The 25791-nt window shown below is 39.9% G+C and overlaps 1 protein-coding gene across 1 annotated transcript; it reads left to right on the forward strand.

The window, feature by feature from the left end:
- Positions 1-113: 113 nt before the first annotated feature.
- Positions 114-25683, forward strand: LOC112555393 (mediator of RNA polymerase II transcription subunit 12-like protein). Its single transcript, XM_025223762.1, is given in 43 exon segments — positions 114-426; positions 1805-1867; positions 2097-2243; positions 2539-2619; positions 3595-3754; positions 4041-4228; positions 4389-4499; positions 4737-4833; positions 4836-4871; positions 5156-5421; positions 5834-5933; positions 6274-6410; positions 7094-7225; positions 7602-7728; positions 8550-8761; positions 9222-9330; positions 11916-12079; positions 12429-12639; positions 13263-13561; positions 13939-14102; positions 14528-14642; positions 15279-15409; positions 15651-15761; positions 15977-16118; positions 16468-16597; positions 16941-17165; positions 17568-17688; positions 18072-18237; positions 18607-18708; positions 19023-19097; positions 19282-19388; positions 19512-19679; positions 19937-20075; positions 20339-20407; positions 20698-20807; positions 21580-21694; positions 21876-22037; positions 22254-22496; positions 22621-22728; positions 23178-23378; positions 23561-23759; positions 23967-24177; positions 24679-25683. Coding segments are annotated over 43 exon segments (6417 nt in total). The 5' UTR covers positions 114-330; the 3' UTR covers positions 25046-25683.
- The last annotated feature ends 108 nt before the right edge of the window (positions 25684-25791 follow it).

A 25791-nucleotide genomic window follows, 5' to 3' on the forward strand; every position in this document is an offset into this window, starting at 1 on the left:
AAAAAAATTTCTATCGAAATTTATTATTTTCATAATTACTTTTTATATATCTGGCTTATAAAAATACGTTCATCTTATGTTTTTGTTTAAAGCAGTCCTCATCTTTTTTTTCAGAGATTCTAATTTTAGGTGTTCTGTTTGTAGTGTTACCCATTAGTTCGCGGTTTACTTGACAGTGTTGCAGGATGTTTACGTGAGAATTGTAAAATATGCTCTATTTTTGTGTGGATTGAAATGACTCTTGACCTTATATCGAAGTGTCGGCGTTTGTTATGGCGTGACTGCGATTGAAATTCGCGTTTTTTAAATTATTGAGCATCTATAGAAAAGATGGCTGCTGCTTTCCCATCTCAAGAGCATAGACCACTGAAAAAGCCTCGGCTTGGTCCTCCAGATGTCTACCCTCAAGACCCAAAACAGAAAGAAGTGAGTCAATATATGATGTCTCTTTATTACATTATGATTCGAGTGTGTTTTCATTTGAAATGGATCGTATCCTGCTTAGGTTGCTAGTGAAATCAATTGCATTGTCGTCGTTATTGAACATCGACGAAACATTTGATAATTGATGAAGTAGATTGTTTCAGCAAACCTATTGAAATTGAATTTGTGACAGAAACATGCCAATAGATGATTAGGAACAATTGCAATCACATCAAGAAGTAAAATATCGACATATTCTCATTATTAGTGTAACGACCTGATGAGTAAACAATTGAGTAGAAACCTATAAACAAAATCATGAAATTCATTTCAATTTAAATAAAAGCCACTTCCTTCTCCAGTAAACGAAAGCTCTGTCAAGAGAAATTAAAGTTTTATATCACTCCCATTCTCAGCTTTTGTGGCCCTCTATGCTCCTCAAGGAGTTACAAAGACTAAACAAAACATTCTCACTTTAAAATAATACTGTTACAAATTGTGGCATACCATTTCCAAATTTTACTATATCGAGTGTTTTTACAATGAATAGTTACCACACTCATTACTCATGTAATATTATTTATATTTAATAATACTGTCATGGCACGGGTGGCTTCACAACTCACTCAGCCAGATAAATGTGCGTTTTTTCAACACACACAAAACGATTGCCTGATTCTGCCTAAATCTTGTTCATTTCATTGTTGAGTGGCTCAGGACTTTACAGACTACAGCACAAATACACATTAATAACAACTTCCTCAACCTCTCATTCTAAAGATGGCAAACATCTAACTATAGAGGAAATGTTTACATCCTGGGCACTTCCCCGATCAGTCTCAACTTAGTCCAATATCTCACAAAATACATAATTACACTTCTCGCACTCTCTCCTGTTCAACAACAAAGTTCCAGTTACTGTTATCAGTCTTATGACCGCACTAGCAATAGTTGAGTTCGTTACTCACTGTTCATCGTTCCTCTTAGGTTGTCGCTCTGCACATGTCCAGCCAACATCCATTCAACCATATATTCAACATACACTTTTAGTCCGTGAGTCACAAAAGGGTTAAATAGTCTGAAAAGCATGGAAGGCACGGACTGGTCCATGACAAGAGTATTTATCAAAGTTAACATTAAGAGTATGGTAATACATCATATAAACTGTGGTGCATAGCTTTAGAGATTGTAAGAAGCAACAGTTTGATTATTATTCAGAGAGCAGATAAATGATGTAATAAGTGGACACACTTTCTTAGACTAAGTGTTAATGTACAGAACTTGTGTCAACGTAAAGAAAATCACTTTGGTAAGTAGTACAGCATGATATATTATGATTTGTGGATTCGGGTTTTTATGCTTATTCTTTGCAACATTTTAGGATGAGCTAAATCAGATGAGCGTCAAGCATGGCTTCCAAATACCCTCAGCATTTCCAGATGAGGTGAGATCATTTTTTTATATATTTAGAAAAGGGAGGGGGATGAAACTAGCTACATAGCATATGAGTATTATATTTGTTTTATCTTGAATCTGCTTGAGTAGCTTGAACTGTTTTCATTGAGGACTAAACATTTCATTCATTTCACTTGACACTAACTTTTCACACTATTAAACCTAGTGAGAATTTGTTGTTTAGTAGAGAATATCATGTTTTTTCATGGTATTTGCAGTATGGATCTGAAAAAAATGCTGGAATTACAGTGGAGAAATTTGGCAGCTATTTTGCTTCTATCATCAATAAGAAAATGGGACTTAATACACTCCAAGACACCAAAAAGAAACAACCTCAGCTGCCTGTCAAGGACAATTTCTGGCCAGTAAGATAATTTGTAGTCTTTTGTTCTTGTCCATAATGTGTTATTTTCTGTGTCTTTTTCTCTTGCTTCTCTACAATTACTTTTATTTCATACTTTTCTATATAACAGAAATATATTATTTTGGAAAGGAAGGATAGGTTTGTGCATGCATGCATTTATGTGTTGTGTGTGTGCATGGGGTAGGTGTACAAGAGAGAGAAAACAAGAGATAAGAGAAATTAAACGATGTACTTGCTGGATGATCTGAAACATGGTGTAGTCACTAAAGCATTGAATTATGATGATTAATGTGCAGGCAGCACGTAGCAAACAGGGCATGGAGGCATGGTTCAAAGATCTGGCAGGCAGCAAGCCCCTTGCATTGCTTAGTCGAAAGGTAAATAACTATAGCATTTTTTGTCATAAACTTTGTGTTTGCTCAGACTGGCAGTCTCTAAAACATCAATTAAGCCCTCCTATAGGCATCCCAGAATACAACTTGTGTTCTACACAACCCTCCTGTTCTGAAGCTTGCAGAGGGTGCAGCAGTCTTCTATAAGTGGCTGAAAACTCAGCTGCTTATTGGCTAAACCAGTCACAATCAGTCACACAAACATCACCCTTTTTTTTTATGTACTTTTTTTTCACTATGCCTCTTTACTGTCCTGTCGTTTTGGTTATTTATCCATTTTTACACCCTGTGCACAGTATCTCATGATGGATAGCCTGCACATCGCAAGTGTCATGTGATAATTTTAAAAGGGTTGTAAAATTCGCCCACAGTTAGGGTCTAGTTTGGCTTGTTGACAAGTTAGGAACTGCTTATGCTCATGAGCTGGGTAGTGGAAATTATGAAGAACTGACATGTGATTATTGTACATATTGTTCCCCTGCAAGATTGTGTCTACGTGGGTATTAGGAGTTAAATCCCACTTTTTATACATTAGGCCCGGTGTTCGTTTTTTGGCACAAAATGCAGGAGCATTGCAACATCAAGATTTCATAATCAGAATCATCATCTTTGTCATAATTAGTTTTGTTTGAAACCTTCACAACAGCTGGCAAGTTGTGCACTTTCTCTTAAGTTTGAGTGTGTACTGTGCAGATAGTTCCAAGCAAGGCCACAGTCATTTGCGTTTTATCAGTTTTTGAATTTATAAAGTATATATAAATTTATAAAGACAGTACAAAATGCCGTCATATAGTATTCAGGAAGAGCTGTTTGCCTTCTAGGTAGTTTAACTCCCTAGAAACTGGTTATTTACTACATAATTTTCACAACTACTGCATTAACATGGAGTGACCAACCATCGGATGATGGCTGTGGGTGGTACACAGGGCCTATCATGTTAACTCATATGTTTTGTTGTAGGTACCAACGTTCAATAAGAAAGAAGAGATCTTCTCCACACTCTGTGAATTTTCTGTACCACTGGTGCGTGCTGCGTGGTTCATCAAAATGACAGCAGCACATAACATGGCCACACAGGACTCACGCATGCGTCGGCGCCAGGCAGCAGACCAGTCCATTGGTATTTATATCTCCAGTCACTATTGAAAGCGCCCTCTGCACTTATACAAATATTACTTGTGCAAGTACATTGTCGTAATATTTTACATGGTTTTGGTTGAAAGTACTATGTGCAACAAAATTATATTATGATTTAATAGAAAGGAAAAAAACAGTTTTGAGAGAACATATACCAGAATGTAGTATCAGTGATCTGCATAAAGTGTTTTGAAGATTTATTCACATTCATGCTGGCTTTGTTATCGCAGTTTTTTTGTTTGTTTGTTTTGTTTTTTTTTACCCCACAGACTGGACACAGTCTTTGACGAAATACCTCAAGGAACAACTACAGAAAATTCAAGACCATTACCATGGGGGTATCTCTGGACCACAGACTTCTTTTCTGCTCACATCTCAGCCCACTACACAAGTGGATATGGAACATGCACTTAAACAATGGACTTACTGCACTCGCTTAGCAAAACATATGTACAATGTGAGTTTGTGGTGAAGTATTGCTTTAAGATCATCTGAAGTAAGCAAATTTTATAATTTTTTCATTTGTCATAATTGTTAGCAAAACTTTGCTAGGTCATTTTCAGAGGTTTTATTTCAGTGTGTTTCAGTTTGTCTCAAAAATCCTTGTCACTTTTTAGGAAGGACTTCTTGATCGGCATGAGACCCTCACCTGGGTAGTAGAGGTGTTAGAAAAAATGAAGAATGCTGATGACACAGTGCTGAAGCTGCTTTTGGCTCAAGTTGAGAAGGTATGAGACCAAGGCTCTTGCCATCGTTTTTTTTTTTTTTTTTGGTCACAAGACAAAGAAACTTTTTTTCCTTCTTTATATCTAGTTGCAGTAGAATGGCTCTGAAAAGGGCACATGGAGGATGATGCTCTTGTTATTTAGGCTAGGCTGAACACCTTTCAGTATTGTCTCAACTTATTTACATATTTAGAGCCTTGTGATCTCATATGTTGTTCTATGTGTTTCTGTATCCTGCAGTACATAAGTGAGATCTGTCTGTCTGCCTTGCTGAGTCGACGGTTAGCATACTTCTGCTGCAAGAGGCTGCAACAGATGTGTTCGGAAGCTGGAAGCCTTTCACGCGGACTCAATCTCCCATGGTCACGTCAAATGGCAATGGGTAAGTGGACAGCTTTGTTCCATTTGTTTTTTTGGGTTTTTTTTTTCTGGAGGTGAGGGAAAAGCTGGAAGAGCACATCCTGTTTGAAGGCAGAGGAGTTATGAAGCAACTGAAGATAAAAATAGTAGAAAAATTATAAACTTCATTGCCTATACAATAACAAACATAGTTGATTTTTGTTTTGCTTACTTCCAGCAGCATTAGCGATGCTCACAGAGTGAAACTCGAAGTGAACTGATAATGGTATATACCTGTACAAACTTCTTTTTCAGCACAGTGACATCTACAACTAGCAACCAGTACCAGTCAAGCCATCCTTTTGCATCAGTATTTGTGGAATACCGCGACTGTCCCCAGCACAGGTCCATTGTACTGAGACTCTGTGCAATAGTGCAGACAGCAACTCTACGTTGTCCAACAGCCCTGGTGTGGAACTGGCTGGGAGAAGGCAAAACTTCCTCATTCCTGTGTGGCTCACCCCTTGACATTTTACCTTGTGCTCCCTCTAGTATTCCTATGCTGCCAAGCCCACAAAACCCACAGGTGAGATTTTTCACCAGCAGGTGAAGGGTTTTCATGAGTATTTCATGCTGTTTGTACCAAATGTCCTTTAACAACTTAAGCCATTTTAATCTCACACTATACTGTAGTTTATTCTATAAAGTTGGTGTTTTTATAAACATACTATGGTACACTTTGGAAGAAATTTAGTTCTTAAGACAGCTTTAATTTATGCCGATCAAAATTCTTTGGAGACAGTTGAAATGGATCTCTTGTTCCACCACCCATTTGCTTTATTACAGAATAAACTTTTCCCACAATAGAGATGCATACACGTGCATAAGTGATTGTAGTTATTCAGATTAATGATGATGTTATTTGTTGATTAATGATCTAGGTTGGTTTTTTTTTTTTCCTAAACTGTTCTCCTTCACCTCCCTCCACCATACCACAGATGCGGGAAATGATTCGCTCAGCTGAAAATCTCATCAGACAAAGGTCCCGTGCAGCAGAAGTCAACTGGTCTTCTGACAAATGTCAGCAGTCAGCAACGGGTGAGGACAGTCTTTTTGTTACCACTTTTCATCCTATGAATTCTCCACTAAATCTCATTATAATCTCTCACTGTTGCTGTCTTTCACGTTATTCTTGAAAACCGCTCTCAAGATAAAGTTGTCGGTCATCTGCAGAGCATCCATAGGCCCATACAGCTTGAGGTTGAGGGGCATATGTGAATGCCAAACCTCTGCTTCAATTCTTTAATATTGGTGTTATGCAGGAAAAGCTTATTGTTTTATTGCATTTTTAATCTGTTTTTTTTGTTTTTAATAGTTGACTCCAACTTACGTATTAACAGCATAACATTGTGTGTGTGTGGTTCCACATGCACGTGTAGTTTTACCATCAGCAAAGTCCTGCATGTGTTGGATGTCCTTGACCGGCATTATTTTGACCGTGTGGATTCCAGCAATTCTCTTGACAGTCTCTACAACAAGATTTTTGGTGCAAGCTCATCTAAAGATAACAGTGAGGTAAGAAGTTATCTGGAAGCAGTATTTGAATTTAAAAAATAAAATTGCTTACCTCAAAAATCTTTTGCAACTTCTACCCAGAAATAATTTGCTCTTTGGCTGAACTATCAGCTGCATTCTACATGTGTTGTTTCTCGAAGCAGCAGGCAAGGATCTTCATTTCCATAGCAGCATGTCACCTCTATTATTTCCATGATTCAAAGCATATTTTGCCAGACTGATTTAGTTCCGTCAAGGGAGGTAACTTCATACACCACCATCAGGCTGAACATTTCACGGGGTTAAATGGTGATCTTTACAGTCATGGCAGTGGGATAGTGAAGATAAAATTATGTACTTTTCCTACAGGTAGTATTTCGAGCAGGGGATGCTGGCTTATTTTTAGGAGGTGCAATAGAGTGCATTTGAGCTGTATATAGGAAGTAGGTTCAAATAATAAGTGCACATGCATGGAATCTCCTAGTGAATGACTATAAAAAACAACCATACTCACATTGAGGTTTTCTTTATCTTTTACTGGCCTTGCTGATTTTGTGTTCACAAATCTATGTGCTATTTTGTCTTGGTGTTTTAACAATATTATGTCAAACATTAATTCATGTTTATCTTTTGTCCATTAAAAGTAATACTGTTCTTCATGTAACATGATAACTTAACCGCTCATACAAGAATTTCTCCTGCAGGCACCAATGAGTGATGAGCCAGTGATTAAGCTGCTGATTGACTGGGCAGTCAGTACACAGCGCACTGGAGAGCACCGAGCAATCGTCACTGCCAAACTGCTGGAGCGACGCCAGAGTGAGCTTAGAGCTGAGGTGAGAAGCATATAGTATGTTGAAGATTAAAATTAAGCGCAGAAAACGTTCCATCAAATGTCCACATCTTTTGGAGGCATTGTGGCAGGAATGAGGGGATGAGGTGTCGATACTTTAGGGAAAAGCATAAATACCTGCATTCTTTTTAGTGTGGGAATGTTTCTGGTACCTACATGTAAAGCACTTTTTTAGCGGTTGGTAAGAAGGGATTTTTGCTGCTCTGGCATAAAAACTACTGTTTTCAATATAAAGTTATATACCTTTGGAGTTTCGTTCGAATCATTTTTCTTTGTGGTTTATACATTTTTGGAGGGTGTGAGAAATGTTCACCATCCATACAGATTCATAACTGGGTAAATTGGCAAATCATTTGCAGAAATACGGAGAGGCAGAAGTCATAGATGACAAGGAGTCTGCAGGCTCAGATGTGTATGTGCCTCCAGGCATCCCTCCATTCCAGTCTATTTTGATGGACTTCCTAGACAGTCGGGCACCACTTCTAGGTGAGTTGTGCTTCTTTGCAGTCAAATTAACAGGCCTACCATTTCATCTACTTATATCCATCATAAGTTCATAGATTTTTGTGATAGGGCCATAAATGTCGTTCTTAAGCAGACAAAGCATCAAACCTCCTGAGTGTACGTAACTCTCACTGCCTGGCAAATGTTTTGACATTGTATTGGCAAGTTGCTCTTAGCTCAGCGTACTGACCAAGATTGTAATGTCCGGAACATTCACCTGGGCGGTCAGTGGCACAACGGTTAGTGCCTGTCACCAATACAGTGAGGTTGCATGCCCTGGGTTCAGCTCTCGTCTCGGACACACTGTTCTTTCTCTGCATATGGCATCAGTATACATGACTGGCCGCCTTGCCGTGATATAGCCTTCATTGCTGGACCGGCGTAAAACACCAATTCATCCCCCCAGCCTCCGAAACATTCACCCCAAACCATTGGTTTTATGTGACCTTCACAGACAACTTTGCCTAACTTGGTCAAACATTTGACAGCATTTACCCTTTTAAGCAGTCCTAAGAAAAAAACCAAACATCCCCACAACAATGAATGGATTAGAAGCATTGCCTTGATCTAGAATCTTTCGTTAAGTACTTTGGTAATTTTAACCGAGTCTAGCTACCACTGTCCTAAACTACTATACAGCTATTAAAAGATTAGATTACTTCTAGTTATTGATCATCACCATCTTCTTTGTTTGGTGTGACATGGGTTTTTTGACATATTAGCAAATTAGCTGTGAGAAATGTTACCACTTTTGTAAAGTGTTAAAAGCACGTGTTTCACTTTCACCATGACTATGTTTCCAGAGGACCACAGTTCAGATGATGAAAAGCAGGCGTTCCGAAATCTGATTCTGCTTTTCCATGAACTGATTCTTCACGATGTCTTTTCTCATGATGCCTACATGTGCACACTCATCTCCCGCGGAGACTTGCTCTGCTCTCCTTCTTTCCTGCAATCTGCAGACAGTGTTGCCCCTTCTAGTGACAAGAGCCCAAGTGAAAGCATCCGTCATGATGTGAGGAAAAGTATTTTAAAGCTTAAGATTGTTTGATATTTGATTGATAAGATTGACAGCTATTGATGTTTGGAAAATGTATCATAATCTGGTGTGTACGGCAGGGGTTAAGAAAGTAAGGAGCTGTGTTATGCGAAATACCTCACACACAGCTGGCAACCCCTTCTGTTAACCACACTTCTCTTTTCTGCCTCATTCCCTTGCTCACTCGCTCCTTGTTGCTATTACAATTTTATTGCTTTTGTGCTTTTTCGTATGTTAAGTTTGTCTTGTTTGTCCTTAAAGCACACCACACAAAACTTGCCTTCACACAGGGAAATGTACTTAATCTGTTTTATTTTTATTATATTTAATTTCTGTTATGCTTGCATCCACATGGTTCTAGCATTTGACATTATTGGTTAAGCAGTAAACATCATTAAATCTGTCACATTGTGTGTGCATGTGTGTGTGTTGCTAGCATCAGGATGACATCAAAGTTGACATGGACATACACACCATGGAGTCTGATCTCAGCAGCCTGTTTGGCTCAGTTAAGGATGATGGGCGGTGCAGCCCAGAGCCCCCAGGTGAGCAAGAAACTATTGCCTGTGCTTTGATGCGATGAGCCTGTACCACTTGCCTGTCTGATGCCCTTTCTTGCTTTTTCTTTGTCTTAATTTGTCTCTTTTTTTCCCCCTTCCTGATAAGCATATTAGCACAGCAATTTGCTTTCTAGTTGCCTGTGCTTAATACCTTGTGTCTTATCACAGTGGCAACACTTTCAGTACATTTCATTCAGAAATTGCTTGTTACGTGATTTCTTACTATAGTGTAATACTGTGAAGGGACGTTTTAACATAAGAACCCAATCTCTTTGGCTGTTTTAGTCCTGCTTATTAAGGCCTGTTTCTGATTTGCTGGCTTGAGAAGAATTCAGATTTATTTTATTATTTCCAGACATGGATTGCAAAGCAAATTGTGTAATTTGTCAGGTTTTTTGGTTTTGTTTTGTTTTGAATGGAAGGCTGTAGCGCTTATTGATTGGTAGTGGCAAGCATCCAACCACGACATGGGTAGGAAAAGTGCTGTTGACGATGACATGGTCAGGCTTGAGACTGTAGATTGTTACTCTGTGGCTTGCCAGTAAGCATACTGTGTTGAGTATTGGTGCTGTAGTGGGATTTGTGTTGTGTGGCTCTCAATAGGCCTGCCTCTCTCCCTTGGATCATTGACCGGTAAGTAAAATAAAAAGTTGTGGAGCACCATGGTGTGTGGCTGCCTTCACTGTCCCCTATGGCTCTTGTTTTCCCCAAACTCCCTGTTGTGACAGTTGGGAGTGGGGGGAGTTGGTGCCTGCAGCATGCATTACTGTGGTTTTATGGTGTTGGGTGTTGCATGAGTGTACTAAAGAGTCAGGCTAATATGACAGACAGCAGCCTTTGTGCAATTTGTCAGCGCCATGTGTAAAAGGGACATTTTTAATATCAGTCACTTGCACTCGTATTCTTATATGCATTGTTGCAGTCACAGTAGAAAAATCAAGTAGACAAGGAAGAAGTAGTTTGCAAAATGCACTTCTCTTGCATATTGAATACAGCATGTTCACATATGTAGACACAGGAGTTGGATATCTTTATTATTGTCCAGCATGCATTACCTTGAAGAAAACCCAATTAGAAGGTTAGGAAGCAGGTTGTGTTTGTGTACAAGCGCACATGACAGCTATCTCCCTGTGACATTAGCAATGGCCAAGTGTGCCTGGTATGGAGGAGGGTGAGGAGACAACTACACAGCTTATTTGGTTGGGTGAAATATTGTTGCTAGATAAGTTTTGGCTGACTTAAAGTAATACCAGTTCTGTGCCTGCAAGGTGCCTCAAGTATGCTAGTGGATGGGTGACATGAATTACAAGCATGCTTTTCACATGCTTTGTTTCACTATTCTTTATTCCTGTTGCCTTAATGTGGGTGTATTTAATGATTATCATAGAATTTTAAAGTTAACACAAAGATCTTGGTATATGTGCTTCCACATACACAGCTACATATTTCACATAAGATATCAGTGTGCTTATGTCCATGTATTTAAAGATATTCTGTCGCTTGTAATTTAATTAAATGTGAAAATGTGATGAGTAGCAAGAAACTGAGGCATATTGTATACACAAACATGGGTATATGTTGTGTCTTGTCCATGCCAGACACTGTGTAATTTTGCATTTTCTGTTGATATTTTTTATATTCTGATTGGCATGTCTGTGTTGGGAGCACAGTTTGAGCTTATATGTTCTTTAGTTTTGTTCTTTTCTTTTTCTCTCCCTTTATTTTTATTTTACTGGGTTTTTTTCAGACCAGTTCTGATTTTGTGGATGTTAGAACTCTGGGTTATTTTACAGTAGTGGTACACTTTTTTTTTTTTTAATTGAGTGCCTTTTGGACCGCCTTTTCCTGCTCCCCACTCATTACCTTCAGTGTCCACAGTCTCCTGCCTTACCAGTAGTCATTAAGGTGTTAAAAAAAAATTTTTGTCATATCCCCTGTACCTGTTGTTTTCCATTTTCCTTAGAATATGTAGTGCCTCTCTGTTTCCAGTCTACCCATCAGCCTAAAGTAAACGAAACATAATTAAATGCAGAGTCCATTATTTTAGTTGTTTTTAGAAATGTTATACTTTAAGCAATTTATGCACAGGGACAAAGATATAGGTAACCGAAACAAGTCTACACTTTGGTCGTCATCATGGATTTTAGTTTGTCTTGTTCTTGTCATCATTACCATCTTTTTACTCCAGTGATTTCAACAAAAAAAAATGAATTATGATCATATGCTTTTTTTTGCATTATTAGTCCGTTCTATTTAGTTTATTTTCAGATCCTCTTATCAAATGTTAGGATTAATTCTGTCATTGGAAATCTTTAAATGTCAGTGACTGAGTTTTTATTTAATGCATGAAAATGAGTGATTCACTGCTTTAAAAATGTTATAATTACTGTTGACTGGCATGTTCTAAAAACTTGAAAAATGCTTAATGCTTTAGAGGTGGCATTATCTGATATAGTTTAAGTATCTGTGGCAGCATGAATAAGTTTAGAAACAAAATATGTCAGTGATAAAGGGTGTGGCTGTAAAAATTAAGATTATGTTGATGGTAATCAGTTGCCTTTTCTCTGCAGCCTCAGTCAAGTCAGTCAAGTCAGAGAAGGATCTTCCTATTCCGAGTGTAGGAGAGGCCCATGGCTCCCATCACCTCGGCCACCATATGCACCACCACCAGCAGCAAATGCCAAAGGGTCCCTCTCGACACCTGGTGTATGCCACACACCTGCCTATTTCCCAGGTACACGTCAAAACAGTCATGACGCACTTTTTACCTGGCAGGAATTCTTGAAGCCGTACACAGATTTTAACTTGGCTGTTCAAATTTGTCAGATGTGTAAAGCAGAAGAGTAACTATGCAAATAAATTATTAGATTTGTAATAAGACAGAATAAGGATGACTGCATCCTTTTACTGTCTTCTTATCTTATCCTCATAGGAGTCTATGTCATCTTATTTCAAAGGTCTATGACCAATAAAAATGTAAAGATTGTATGTTCAATACTTTGCATGTATTATGCCAAAGTCTTTTTCATTAGAAATCTTTTTTTAACCAGTGTTTTAAATAAATGTGTTTTCCTGATATGCAGGAAGACTATACTGTCCATGAGTGTAATCAGCGTATGGTGGTACTTTATGGAGTGGGAAAAGCCCGGGAAGAGGCACGCCACAGCCTGAAAAAGACCTCCAAGGAAATTGTTAAGTTATTCTCCAAAAGGAACTGCATTGATGTTCTAAGCGGTGACTTAGGCAGAGTGAAAAAGAAGAAGGAAAAAGAAGCCAAAGATGCAGCAGCCATAGGTATGTTGGCATATTGTGCTCAGAATCTTAGCTATGTCGATGTCTTGTGATTGCAACCTGAGGTATGTTGGCATAGTGGGATCACAGCCTTAGGTGTGTTGGCATATTTGATCGCATCCTTGGGTTTGTCAGCATATTGTGATCACAGCCTTATGTATATTGCCATATGCTGATCACAGCCTTAGGTTTGCTCTCGTATATTGATCACACCAACTGTTGTTTGCTGAATGTGAGTTGGGACTTCAGCACCGAGGTCTAGGTTGCTGCCAAATAAGTTTGTGACATTTATCTTTGTTGTTGATATAGTGACTTTTTTTTCTGTGAACAAAATTGAGTTTGGTCTAGTGTCTGCTCAAATGCCTGGGCATTTGGGGAGAGTGTGTTTGGCAGGATGTGTCTGCGTGTGGTGGGTAGTGTCTGTGTGTGTGTGTGTGTGCATCTCTGTGTGTGTTAATTTGATATTGAAACAGATATGAAATTAAAGTGCATGATGTCATGACTGGCGCTTATAGTCAGGGATTGCATAGTCAGCAGATATATTAGCAAGTTGTCTTTGGCAATAATCAGTGCATACATTTTGAATCCAAATGACAAAAATATTAACTCTTCATTTATGATTGCAGCTGGTGCCACAGTCGATGGTGCTCTGACCACTGTGTCAGGCCCTTTGACCAACCCAACACCAACAAGCACTGTAGTAGCAACACCAAATCTAGAAGCCATGGTGCAGAAGTTTCAGAAGCTGTCATACTATGACCAGCATGTTGTCACAGCCCAGTGTACAGCTGCCGTTCGTGAGCAGCTCCGAATTTTTGTGGCAGGCAATTCCAGTTACTTGCCCCTTGTGGAGCACATCTCCTTTCTTTTTGACCTGATGCAGTCTGCACTCAATCTCAGTGGGCTAATGGACTTCATTTTGCAGGTATTCATATCTTTATAACACATATGGATTATACACTATAGTTGTTGCAGGTCTGTTGTTGTTGTTTTTTTATTTTGTTTGTTTTTTTAAGTTTTTAGTTTAGTTTTTACTTTCATTGCAGTAGAATTTTGCATATTTGTTTGCCTGTTCATAAAAGTACTTTTTAATTCACAGAGTTAGTCTCACAATCTGTAAATTTACAGACTTTTTTGTTTATTATTGGAAGATGAAATCCATCTCAGTATCTTATAATTTTGCACTTCCCTGTGCATCAATTGTGAGACACTTAAAATGTTGACTTTGTTTTTGTGTGTAGATAACTATACTGCAAAACAACCATGCCTAATTATATGCACCTATGCATGTGTGTGTTTTAGCTTCTGAAGTCTCTGTGTGAAGTTGAACAAGAGTTGAGTCAGAAGGAGTCATCACTTGAGCGAACCTACTCCACGTCCTTATGCTTGTGTATTGTTGGAGTTCTGAGGAAGTACCATACCTACGTACTTGTATCCCATGAACTAGTCTCTGAAGCCTTCAAAGGGTAGGGACTGCCTTGACGTTAAAATTTGTTCTCATCCCATTGTTGTGGCATGATCAGTCATGCTCACTGACTGTCAGTGATCAGCTTGTGTCTGAGAGATAAGAGAAAGAGAGGAAAAAGTCATTGTTGGGGGGTTTTCAGTAATATTTAGGCATAAGCTGGCAACTTATCTCTGTGTGTTGGGGGGAATTTTTAAGCAATATTTAGGCCTAACAGCAGATGTTTTTGTGTTTGTATGGGAAGGTTTTAGCAACATTTAGCATAAGCTGGCAACTTATCTCTGTGTGTTGGGGGGAATTTTTAAGCAATATTTAGGCCTAACAGCAGATGTTTTTGTGTTTGTATGGGAAGGTTTTAGCAACATTTAGGCATAAGCTGGCAACTTATCTCTGTGTGTGTTAAAATGCATGTATGGTGTCTAACAGGCTCATGGAGGTACTCAAAGTTGTGAATGTCTGCAACCCAGTGAACTGCTCCTCAGCAGAGCGCTGTGTGCTGGCCTGGCTTTATGACACCTACAGCTGTTGCAGTTACCTAAAGGTAGGCTGTATGTTATGCAGCATCTTCTGTTGCTGTGGGAGGCTTCAGAGTCATGTGGTGAGTGTAGTAAATTAGAAAGATCGTGAACTTGCTTGCTCAGCCCTCCAACCACAAAACTCTCTCTGTTCACCCAGCAGTGATTGGGTACCTGATAGATAGCTGAAGGAGATAATCAAGCTGTGCTGTCTTCTTGCTGTGGCCTGACTAAGTGGGGCCTCCAGTTAATCCCCATTCCTAGTTTTCTAGACTAGGTCCAGATTTTCGATGCTGAGCACTTTTTTTTTTTTAATTTATCTTTAACCATAAAAAGAAGCCAAACTATGTTGATTATTGGCCCTTAGGAATAGTGTCACCATCAAAATCTTAAGAATAGAGAAATGAGTTCAGTTTTAAGAAGTCAGGTGTATTTAGCATAGTTATTGCTATCTTAAGGTTCATGGATGTATTGTAAAGGACCAGCAGAAAAATGGTATTGAGCACTTTTGTATCTTTATTGCATGCTGATTTGCTTTATTCCCACATCTGTCCCACAGATCATTGATTTTTTTTTTTTTATATATATATAATGTTGACAGGGAAAATTATAACTTTGGCTCACTGTTGACACTTACATAAATCCTTATGTTTCGGTGGCAGACCAACTTTGCAGAGCTGTTTAATCCAGCATACAACAAGATGAAATCCACCCTTTATGCACCTGTAACCCCTTCAGACCACAATCTCAAATGGACTCCAACTTTTATGATGGATGTCATCTCTAGTGGCAAGTAAGTGTCACTGCAAGTGTCAGTGTGTCATCATGTGAACATAATAATATATATGACACTAATAATATAACTGCAGTGTACTTGTTAGTGTCATTGTGTCATGTGGACATGGATGTTATCTTTAGTGGTAGGTGACACTATAATTGTGTCACTGTGATGTTCATGTTATTGGCAAGTGGGAGTACCATGTGCACACAGATATTAACTCTAGTGACAAATATTTATGCCATCTTTGTTGTAGGTGCCAGATTGACACAGAGATGGTCAAGCAATTGAATGAGAACCCCATAAACCGCTACAGTTTTGTTTGTAATGCCATGCTGACCATCACTGCCTCTCAAAGCCCAGAAAGGTGAGATTTTCTCACTTTAAAAACAGGATGCTGTTTGAACTTATTACGACATTAAGGAAAGAAGAAGAATGGTTTAAGCAAAAGCATTATCATACGAAAAACTTTGACAGCACACCCATTTCTGCTTCTTTTTTCTGTCTCTCGTATGCTCTTTCTTTCACACATGCACACACCTACCTCGCATTGCTTAACGCCTGTGCCATGTTGTCTAACAGGCTGAATGAAATCTCCCTGCTATGTGCTGAGTTGACAGCGCACTGCAATGCACTCAGCTCTGATTGGCTGGGTGTCCTCAAGTTCCTTTGCTGCTCTTCTATTCACAGTAGTGGCTTCATCGACGTCCTTACTCAGATTGATGTGAGTACTTGCATCACCTAGGAATTAAGCTTTGTTGTCTTGCCTTAAACCAGTCCAGACACTAAAACCAGGTGCCTGTCCAAGTGTTGTCACCCTTACATCATCACAAAATGTGCCAGTTAATGACGAGCAGACTGTCATTTGACAATTGTAAAACCTGTTTGCTTCTTGAAAAGTAATTAGTACATCTTCCATGTTAACTGTTGTCTTCGTCTTCCTTCAAGTTACTGGTGAGCAAATGTGTCATTTGAGCATATCACTGTCATGTCATCTGCTCTCAGGCAGAGCATCAGCATGTTATTTTTGCGCATTTAATATATTACCTTTATGTGTTGTCGTCCCCATACAGGTGTCTGACTTGTCCATCCATGACAACCTGGCAGTATTCACGGCTATCCTGATTGCTCGACACTGTTTTTCCCTTCAGGATCTGATCTTTCATGTGGCATTGCCCAGCCTTGTGGCTACCTGTCCATCAGGTAATGCTATGTTTCTGTGTGAATCATGTCATGTTGAATCCACTGCTTGTCAAATTGTTTTGTGTTCATTGTTAGTTTCTTTATTAACTTTACCAGACAATCTGTTAACATTTTGAATACAGGCTTTGATCTTTGATTCAGATACCCAGATATACATGAATTTGAAGTTTTGTATTTATATTATACGGGGTCGTCTGATAAGTATCAAAGAAAGAAAATTTACACGGAAAATTTCATTTTTGCGATTGCAAGCCCTGAAAATATCCTCAGGTAATAGAGAGCTGTGTGTTAGTGTACCTAGTCACAGAAAGAAGTGCTAACTGTGTCAAATGTTAACATGCAGCTGGAGGAGACCAGGATGCAGAACCCGGTGCACGTTTGTCCTGCCATCTGCTGCTGCGGCTGTTCAAACCATCCCACTTGACATCTCAGCTGTCAACAGGGCCTTACACAACCAAGACAGTGCCGATGGTGCAGGCCTCCTGTGACCGCCATCTGCTGGAGGCCTCACACAATAGCGTAGACCTTGGGCCCTTGTCTGCTGTTCTCAGGGCCATGCTTATCTTAGGTAAGTGCCTTTTTAGCTGGTCGACATGTTCTCCAACTGAAGAGTTATTTAGATGGGATATATAAGTACCCATGAAAACGATGTGTAGATTCAGAGTTGCTGTGATATGACATAATTTATGCTAGTAGATTAGAAAGTCAGCTAAAAGTCCCAGTTACTTAAGAATTTTATCATTGAGTTCAGGTGAGCTATGACATGTTTTTGATGCTCAGAGACCACATGGCTGATTAGTGGCTTGCTTACCTTCAATCAAGTTGTGTCATATAAAGTGACTGGGCAAGAGAAGATTGGTTTGTAGTGCACTTGCTGCACTTTTTGAATGAGAACCCCATTTTTAAAAAAATAAAAATGAAAGGTACTCAAGGATTGACGGCAGGTTTTAGTTTGCATATGTATACGTAGGTGATGAGCCAAACGAGGAGGGCAAGAACAAGTGTGGCAGTGGGTCACAGAAGGATCGAGGGGGAGACATCTCCTCTATCCTGCTCAATCTGGATGACATGGATATGGACATGGTGCTTGGGTAAGTCTGCTTTTTTTTCCTTTCCACCACTTTTACGCTTATTAGTACTATCCACCTTTATCCACACACTTGTTTGTGCTATCTGACCCCTCCATCTTTCTCTCTATGCTGTATTATTTGACTTCTCCACCTCTCTTCACACACATTTCTATCTTACCCCTCCACCCCTCTCTTGAGCTTGTTTCTACTATCTGACTCCTCCACCTCTCTCACTGTGCTGATCCTCAGAGCCACAAATGACAGTTGATAACTTTATTAATCCCAATAGGCAATTATTACTCAGGAAGTGTGCTCAGTTACAAAAATAAAGACAGAACAAGTGCTAGTTACAAGATAAATACAAGATCTAAACTGTTAACAGCATTTTGAATTTTGCTTGATAGGCAGAGCAGCAAAGGAGGGATGGAGAGTGCAGGGCTAAACGACTTCGCCAAGCATGCACTACAAGAAGTGTGTCGCCAAGACTGGGTGCGGGAGAAGTTCCTGAAGGACCCGCAAGCCCTCTTCACAACAGAAGTGCTGACTGACCCCATGCTTAGCAGCAAGCAGGTGAGTTTTGCAACAGTTTTGTAAGTACAGCACCTGCTGACAAAGGTAAACAGGCAAGTTTTCATTCACTACATTTTTGTATGTACATCCTTAGGTCAAGCAGTTACCCTCTTAGCCACTCTTGTTGGCATCTACAGTAGCAAGCAAGTTCTGAGAAATTGCAGAATATATTTATTGACATTCTCAGCAGCAGCAGGCGTAGCACTGAAGTCCGTTTGATAACTTCATCACAATTAAGTGCCGACTGTTATAACTGCTTTGCTTTAATTAGAAATAATATGCTGTCAAGTGATAGAGTGCTTTAACTTCCCCAGGCTTGTATGATCTCTTTTTTTAATCAAGATGTTTAATCAAGATGATGTGCCACAGGCTCAGCAGCTGCTACATACCATCTGCTACCCAAATGGTCTGCCAGGACCGTTGGATACAGGTGACCTTGACCACAAACAGCTCATCAATCGTGTCCTACAGGTAAAAATCATCTCCAAAACCCCGAGCCTTATATCCTGTATCATGCCATGGGTTCTCATCTGTCTGTAATTCGACAATCTATTCTTGTGATGTGCAGTAACTGACAGGTTTTTTGGAATAGTAAAACCCTGAACTTGTATACAGCAGAAGATGTTCAGTTTAGAGTATAGTGCTGAGTATTCTCAGAGCTGTGACAAATTACAGGCTACATGTTGTCTCAAACTCTTGAGCATAAAAATGCTGGGGTTTAAGCATACTGATGTGGAAAAGTTGTTTAAAGTTGCAGACATAATTATTTTTCTTGCCCTCAACAGAATCTTGATCGCTGGTCACAGCGTGTGTCATGGTTGGAGTTACAGTTCCTACTGAAACAAGCCAACAACCAAGCAGTAAGTTTTACTTCTTTTTTAAAAAACTTAGTGGTACATGAATTAACACATGTACACCGTGTCTGTAATGCATGTTTGCACACTTAAGCAAGCATGTAGTGCAGTAGAAAGATTAGAAGACAGGACCAGAAAGAAACAAGCATGATATAAATATCTGAGTGAGCACTGGTCATGGTCATTGCAGGAGACCAACAGTATTCTGGACCACATTGCTCGTGCTACCATTGATCTCTTCCACCAGCAGTCCGAGATCAAATTGGCAGGGTCATGTTCACCACAAGAAGATGCAAAGTGAGTGCAGTCTTTGTAAATATCTGCTTGTTATATGGAGACTTGTGATTTTTATCATATAGTTTTTTGTTTTGTTGAGTTTCATTTTTTGGTTTGTGAAAAGTGTTGTGTGTGGGACTGCAGGACCAACTCAGACCAGGACACAGTGTGGCTGGTAGGGCCGCTCATTGCCAAGCTTCCCAACTCCATTCAGGGCCGTGTTCTCAAGCTGGCTGGTCAGGTGCTGGAGAGTGGCAACAATCTTTTTGTCTCCGCAAAGAGCAAACAGGAAAATGATCGCAACCAGAAGAGGTAAGTATCCACATTTATTGATCTAGAAGCCTCTGCCTGGAGGTTGAGATGGACTGTAGGGAAAAAAGATTTAGACTGAATGCTTGCAGGTGCAGATGAGACAGCGAGATTGCTTTACAAGGAGTGTAGTTAAGATTTTTGTTGAGAAGACATTTTTGTAAATGGTTGACAAAAAAATAATTTAATCAGGTATTACAGAAAAGGAGTAGTTTAATCTGCTTCAATTTCAGTCTTCTTTCACTGTTCTTTTGTTTCAGCAAGTCTCTCTTAGGTCACCAGCCATTTCTGTCCTCGTTCCAGACATGTCTGAAGGGTCAGGATGAGCAGCGAGAAGGACTGCTCAACTCACTCATGTCCCAGCTAGAGAAATTCATCAACAACAGCAAGGACATTTTGGTTAGTGCCACTGTATAGTCTCACATCACGGACATTGTGATCCTAACATTGCTTTTTGTTGACAGTGTGTTTTGGACTTTTTGCATGGTGGATAGAAGTAGTAATGCTAGTTGATGCTACTTCATAGTGGAGAGACTTACTGATGCTAGAAATACTTTGTTCATAGATTCCACAATACAGATATTCTGCTTGCTATGTACTTAGTTTTTGTGATAGATTCTGGTTAATTAGTGTTATCATGAAATGTGTTCTTATTGCAACAGGAGAAAAGTCCTGATGAGCGCAAAACACGACAACTTTTACACGAGGCCCTTCAGCTGCGATTATCTCTGGTATGTGTCGTAATCCATGGTAATTCACTACACAACCTATGTGCATCATGTTATTCAGTGCAGTTGTCAGTGACATTTCAGAATACTTTGACTTGAAGCATACTTTTGTGTTTTCCCAGCTAAGAAACAGACTGTTACATTTGATTGCCTAGGTCACCAGTGTTGACTTTGTTTATAAATACATCGCCCAAGTTTCATGTACCCACTGGATTATCCAGAGTGCATGTGCTTGCCTGTATGGTTTTAGGTAGACACACACCTATATTTTTATCGATGTTGCTTCTATTTAGGTGGGGGCCATGTTTGACACAATACAGCGTGCCAATGGTACTACCACTGAGTGGGCAGTGTTACTGCTACAACTGATCAGCCATGAAGTTGTAGACTGTCAGACCAACAGGTCAGTTTTGGGGATTTTCATTGTTTTGTAGATCCTGTGTAGTTGATTGTAAATCTCTCATTATATAAACAGATCAAATCTGTAAATCTCTCTTGTCATGTAAACAGACCAGATCTGTACACCCCTTCATTTTTTTAGTTTTTATTTTCATGTTTTTATTTCGAAAGAGAATTTGACATTATTTTCCTTGCACAGTTTTATAAAGCTGTGTCCTTTGTGAAGGAACCACCAGTCAAACAGCCATTTTTCTTTCTTTTGTGTCACAATTTTGTTTTCCTTTGTCACGATGTTTATTTTTCTTTCCTTTGTGTCACTGCAATAATTTCTCTTTCCTTAATGTTTATTTTTTAAACTCTGTGATCACAAAAAGTAACATAGCTCATCATGACAGTTGAGTCTTGCTTTTTATCCCTGTACTTTAGAATGTGTATCAAACAGGTTGACAAATATGCACAGTATCACAAAATCATTCTGGTTACAACTATTCTCACACATTCAGGTACACCATTATCAGTATCAATGTGCTAGTAAACACTGTTACATAGCAACTTGCAAGCTTGTCCATCATACAGATAAGTGTAGTATTTCAATTGTTGACATTGTTAGAGATCACAACACCCTGTTTATGCTTGTAAATTCTTCTAAATTATTATTGGTATGCTGTTATCTTTTTATTCTGTGATGTTTTTGGTGATATAACATGACTTTCTATATGTATAAAGACAGGGATGAAAGGCTAATTGCATGCTATACATGACGACTGTGTCCACAGCGAGTTGTTCTACACAGTCATCGACATGCTGTCGGTGTTGGTCCATGGTACACTCATCAGCGATGGTCAGGAAGAGAACAAAAAAGTCTACCACAATCTCATCAAGAAACTGAAGGTACAGATGTCATATGATTAATTAAATTTGTGATTATGAGCAGGCATACTTTACGAAGAAACTGAGTTCTTAACAGCTGTTCCACCTGAAATCCTGTTTGCTTTATAATAGTGTTTATTCTTTCCTTTTCTCAGTTTCTGAAGCTGTGGGGTTTTTATTTATTTGTGTCTTTCTTTAACAGAAGGAACTTGGAGATAAGCACACAGATGCTACAGACAAACTGCGACAGCTACTTCCCCTGCCCAAGCGATTTTATGAAGTCATTTGTGTGGAGCCCTTTGGCACACTTGTGGATACTAAGGGCAACAAAATAGCCGGCTTTGATTCCATTGCCAAGAAACAGGTAGCTATGACTGCTTGTCGCATGAAATTCCAGTATGCTGAAAGGCATAAGCAATAAAAGATTTACCTTTCTTTATGAGTTTGAGTAGGGCTGCCCAAAATTTTTTGCACAGGCCAGATCATTGTGAGCTTTCAGAGGCAAGTCAGAACTATTACAAATAAAACCATGAGATCAAATGGAATCTATTCTTAATTTTGACTCCCATTTATCATGCAGGGTTTACAGGTGAGCCAGAAAATCAAGATGAGTCCATGGGAGGTCATAGAGGGCAATAAAAACCCAGCACCAATTTCTTGGTCCTACTTTGGCGCCATTCGTTTGGAGAAGAAACAGTTAACTTACGAGGATCAACATCGGTTACTGTTATACCACACACACTGTCAGCAGCACCCTGACACCTACTATCTACAGCCCCCACCGTTGCCTCCAGAGGAACTGCAACCTCCACCAGAAAAAGTGGTAAGCTGGGAGTAACGCAGACAAATGTGCTTTGCTCCTTAAAGCATGTCACAATGGTCAGAGAATCTTCCCCAGCATGGCATCCCAAGCATCATATGACTTTTATCCTGTTTTTTGTGTTTAGGAAGAGAAACCGAAGGAGATCGTAGACCCCCAGGCCCAAGAAGCTAGAGGGAAGGCCAACAACAAGAAACGTCGCAAGAAGGCCCCACAAGGAAGCACCTACATCCAGGTCAGTTACTAGCATGGACCTGGCTCTGTTTAGAGCTAGCCATTGTAGAGGAGAGCTGTGAATTAGAAGGAACACCAGGAAGAACATGTTATGTCTTGTGCTCATACTGTTGACATGTCAGCAAGTCTGTTGGAGATTACTGGAGATTGTTTTCACTTCTAACCATTCTGTAAAAAAATAATTCAGATGGATGTGGATAGCTGATTAGACTAAAAAGACATGCTAGGAGAGTTAGCATTCCCTGCTTTTTGATCACCTATGGGTTTAGTTCAGATAATCAGTGAACTTTAAGCAGCAGCATTTCTCAGTCTGCCACAGGGCTTGCTCATGGGGGTTGGTGTGAGAGACACCAAATTTTTTTTAATGTGAAAATAAAGCTGGTTTTCCTCTTTTGTGATTACTTTTTATCATCATGATCATCCCTGATGACATCTTTATTTTGATCACAGCAGCAGCAGCCACCAATGAGGTCTTACTATCCACAAGAGTCCATGTATTCTCCTCATGGACCCTGGTACCCACCACAGCAGCCCAAGCCATACGGATATCCACCTCAGATGGGACAGCCTAGGCCTCGTTTCCAAGGCCCACCCAAAGCCATGCTCAACACTTTCATTCAGCAACGACGTACCACAAACTACCTGCACCAGGTAAATATCATTTTTGAGACTTCTTTTTGATACCTTTGGAGTCTTTTAAATCAAAAGAATCTTTGTCCTAACTAGTGTTTGTCGTTCATTGCGCAATTGTTTTCCAGTGAAGACAGTGTAATGTGTACATGCTGCATTTGCTTAGGGTTATCTCTCAACTTCAGGGCTTGATGTTTTGCTAGGGTCAGATGCCTCCTGGACAGAACCCTCACCTCATGACAAAGCAGCATAACCAGAACATGCTGAGACAGCACATCCTGCAGAAGTCTCGCCCCTTGATGGATGGCCAGCCCTCTGCAATGTATCCTACCGCAGGGGGGATGCCCCCAAATACTTCTCAAGCCAATACTATGGGACTTCCCATAGGACAGATGCAAGGAGGTACAGCCTTGTTCTCCTGTCGTAAAAATTTATTCTGGGGTTGAACTTATGACAGGTGGGGGGACAATGTTTGTGGACATCTGTGCATGCCATTTGCAAGGCCAATTGGGAATTAGGCTTCAAAGATTTTTAGGTATTGAATATGTTCATGCACTTATTTAGAATGTGGTCAGTCTTGTTTCACAAACTTGAATTGACCGCCCACAGGCATGTCAGGGAACTACTACCCATCAGTACCCACCCAGCAGCCAGGCATGATGGATCCCATGAACAGTGGCATGATGTCTCCTGGCTTCAACCAGTCACCATACACAGCCCAGCAGGGGGCGCCGATGATGCAGGGCATGCACACACAAACGGGGTACATGCCACAACAGGCTATGGCCCAAGGAGCGCAGCAGTTCTCAGCAGCTGGAAGGTAAGGTTCACCTCCTGTTATCTTCTTGGCTGTTCGAGGATTTGTTTATAGAGTTGATGTCCATTTTTTCTGCCATATTTTCTTGGATGGCTCCCATAATGTTGGCTTCCTTTGTAGCTTCTTCGTGATCAAAAATTGCAAACCATTTCTTTTCTGTCCCTGTGCATTTTATCCTTTTTAATCTCTAACAGGCTTCATTTGATAATTCAAAACCACTCATTGCCAGTTAGGTTTATGTGGTTGTTTAAAAATTTTTTTTACCAAATTAAAATATATTTAGGTGGGCATTAGAAAATCTCATATTTGACCAATAGCAGGTCTTTGGATTACCGAATTCACTGCTGGTGTGCAAGTACATTTTTTCCCTGGTGTTAAAAGAAATACAAAAGAGTGTTTAATTGAATAGTTACCCACCAGTTTGTTTTGTGTGTATGGCTGCATGTGCATGCATCTGTGTATCTACCTGTTGGTCTTGATGTATCATGCTCAACTGCTATGCAGCGAGCCATCTTTTTGCAGGATGCAACCCCAGATGACAGGCGCACCAGGAATGCAGACAGCTGCCCCAGGCATGAATGGCATGGCGGGATACAGTCAAATAGGACCCGGGGCCCCTACACAGCATCAGGGGCACTCCTATATGAACCAGCTGTCCAATGCACAGATGCGACAGCAGCCACAGTTTCACCCCCAGCACATGCTGGCCATGCAGCAACAACAGCAGCAGCCTGGACAACCGCAACCGATGCAGCAGCAGCAACAACAGACAGCAGCTCTTGTGGCGCAGCTACAACGCCGCATGTCCACTGGATTGGGTGGACCCCCGCAAGGCCCACCAGCCCAGTTTAACACTTACAATCAGTATTAGGATTCCAGGAAATCTAGAGGGGGAGTTTCTGTGAGTGACCAGCAGACTTGGCTTCGTCATACTGGGCAGTTAAGATAAAAGATAGCATGGCCTCCAGCAAGGAGAGTTTTATTCCACCAGATTTTCAGGCATTTCAGTGTTAAGTGCTGTGGAGGAAACCGGAACAAAATTCAGGATATTTGACTATTAAGGGCCAGGAACACGAGTGAGAGATGGGCTGAAGTCAAAGTGATGCCTAAAATCATGAGTTGATATAATTTGGAGGCTAGAAATCTGTTGGGGAAAGTGTTTAATGCAAATGGTGGTCTTGCCATTTTGGCGTGTACCTTTCTCTTCATGAACAAACCGTTAGTGAATAGCACAGAACTATGATATATTTATTTTCTACCTGTTGCTCTGGATGGGGCTGTTTTGACTTGTCAGAATGTACTATTGTATGTGTATTATATGACCGTGTCATAGACTGAGTGTGGACACTAGGGACTAAATCAAAAACAGAGCATATAATTTTATATGATCTAGTAGTAAAATCCTGATCCTGCAGCACAGATTTCATGGATACATCATAAAACCATCTTACAGTGGATGTGGACCAGTTATATCTTGTATATAAAGTCTGTATAAAATTTAGCAAATTCTACCTTGTGTGTGTGGTTATAAAATGTGTAGAGGTGTGTGTGTGTCATCAGATATGTTTACATCTATGCACAGCAGGCCCCCTTCTCTCTCTCCAACATGAACAAATG

This window comes from Pomacea canaliculata, linkage group LG14 (assembly GCF_003073045.1).
Source record: "Pomacea canaliculata isolate SZHN2017 linkage group LG14, ASM307304v1, whole genome shotgun sequence".
NCBI lineage: Eukaryota > Metazoa > Mollusca > Gastropoda > Architaenioglossa > Ampullariidae > Pomacea > Pomacea canaliculata.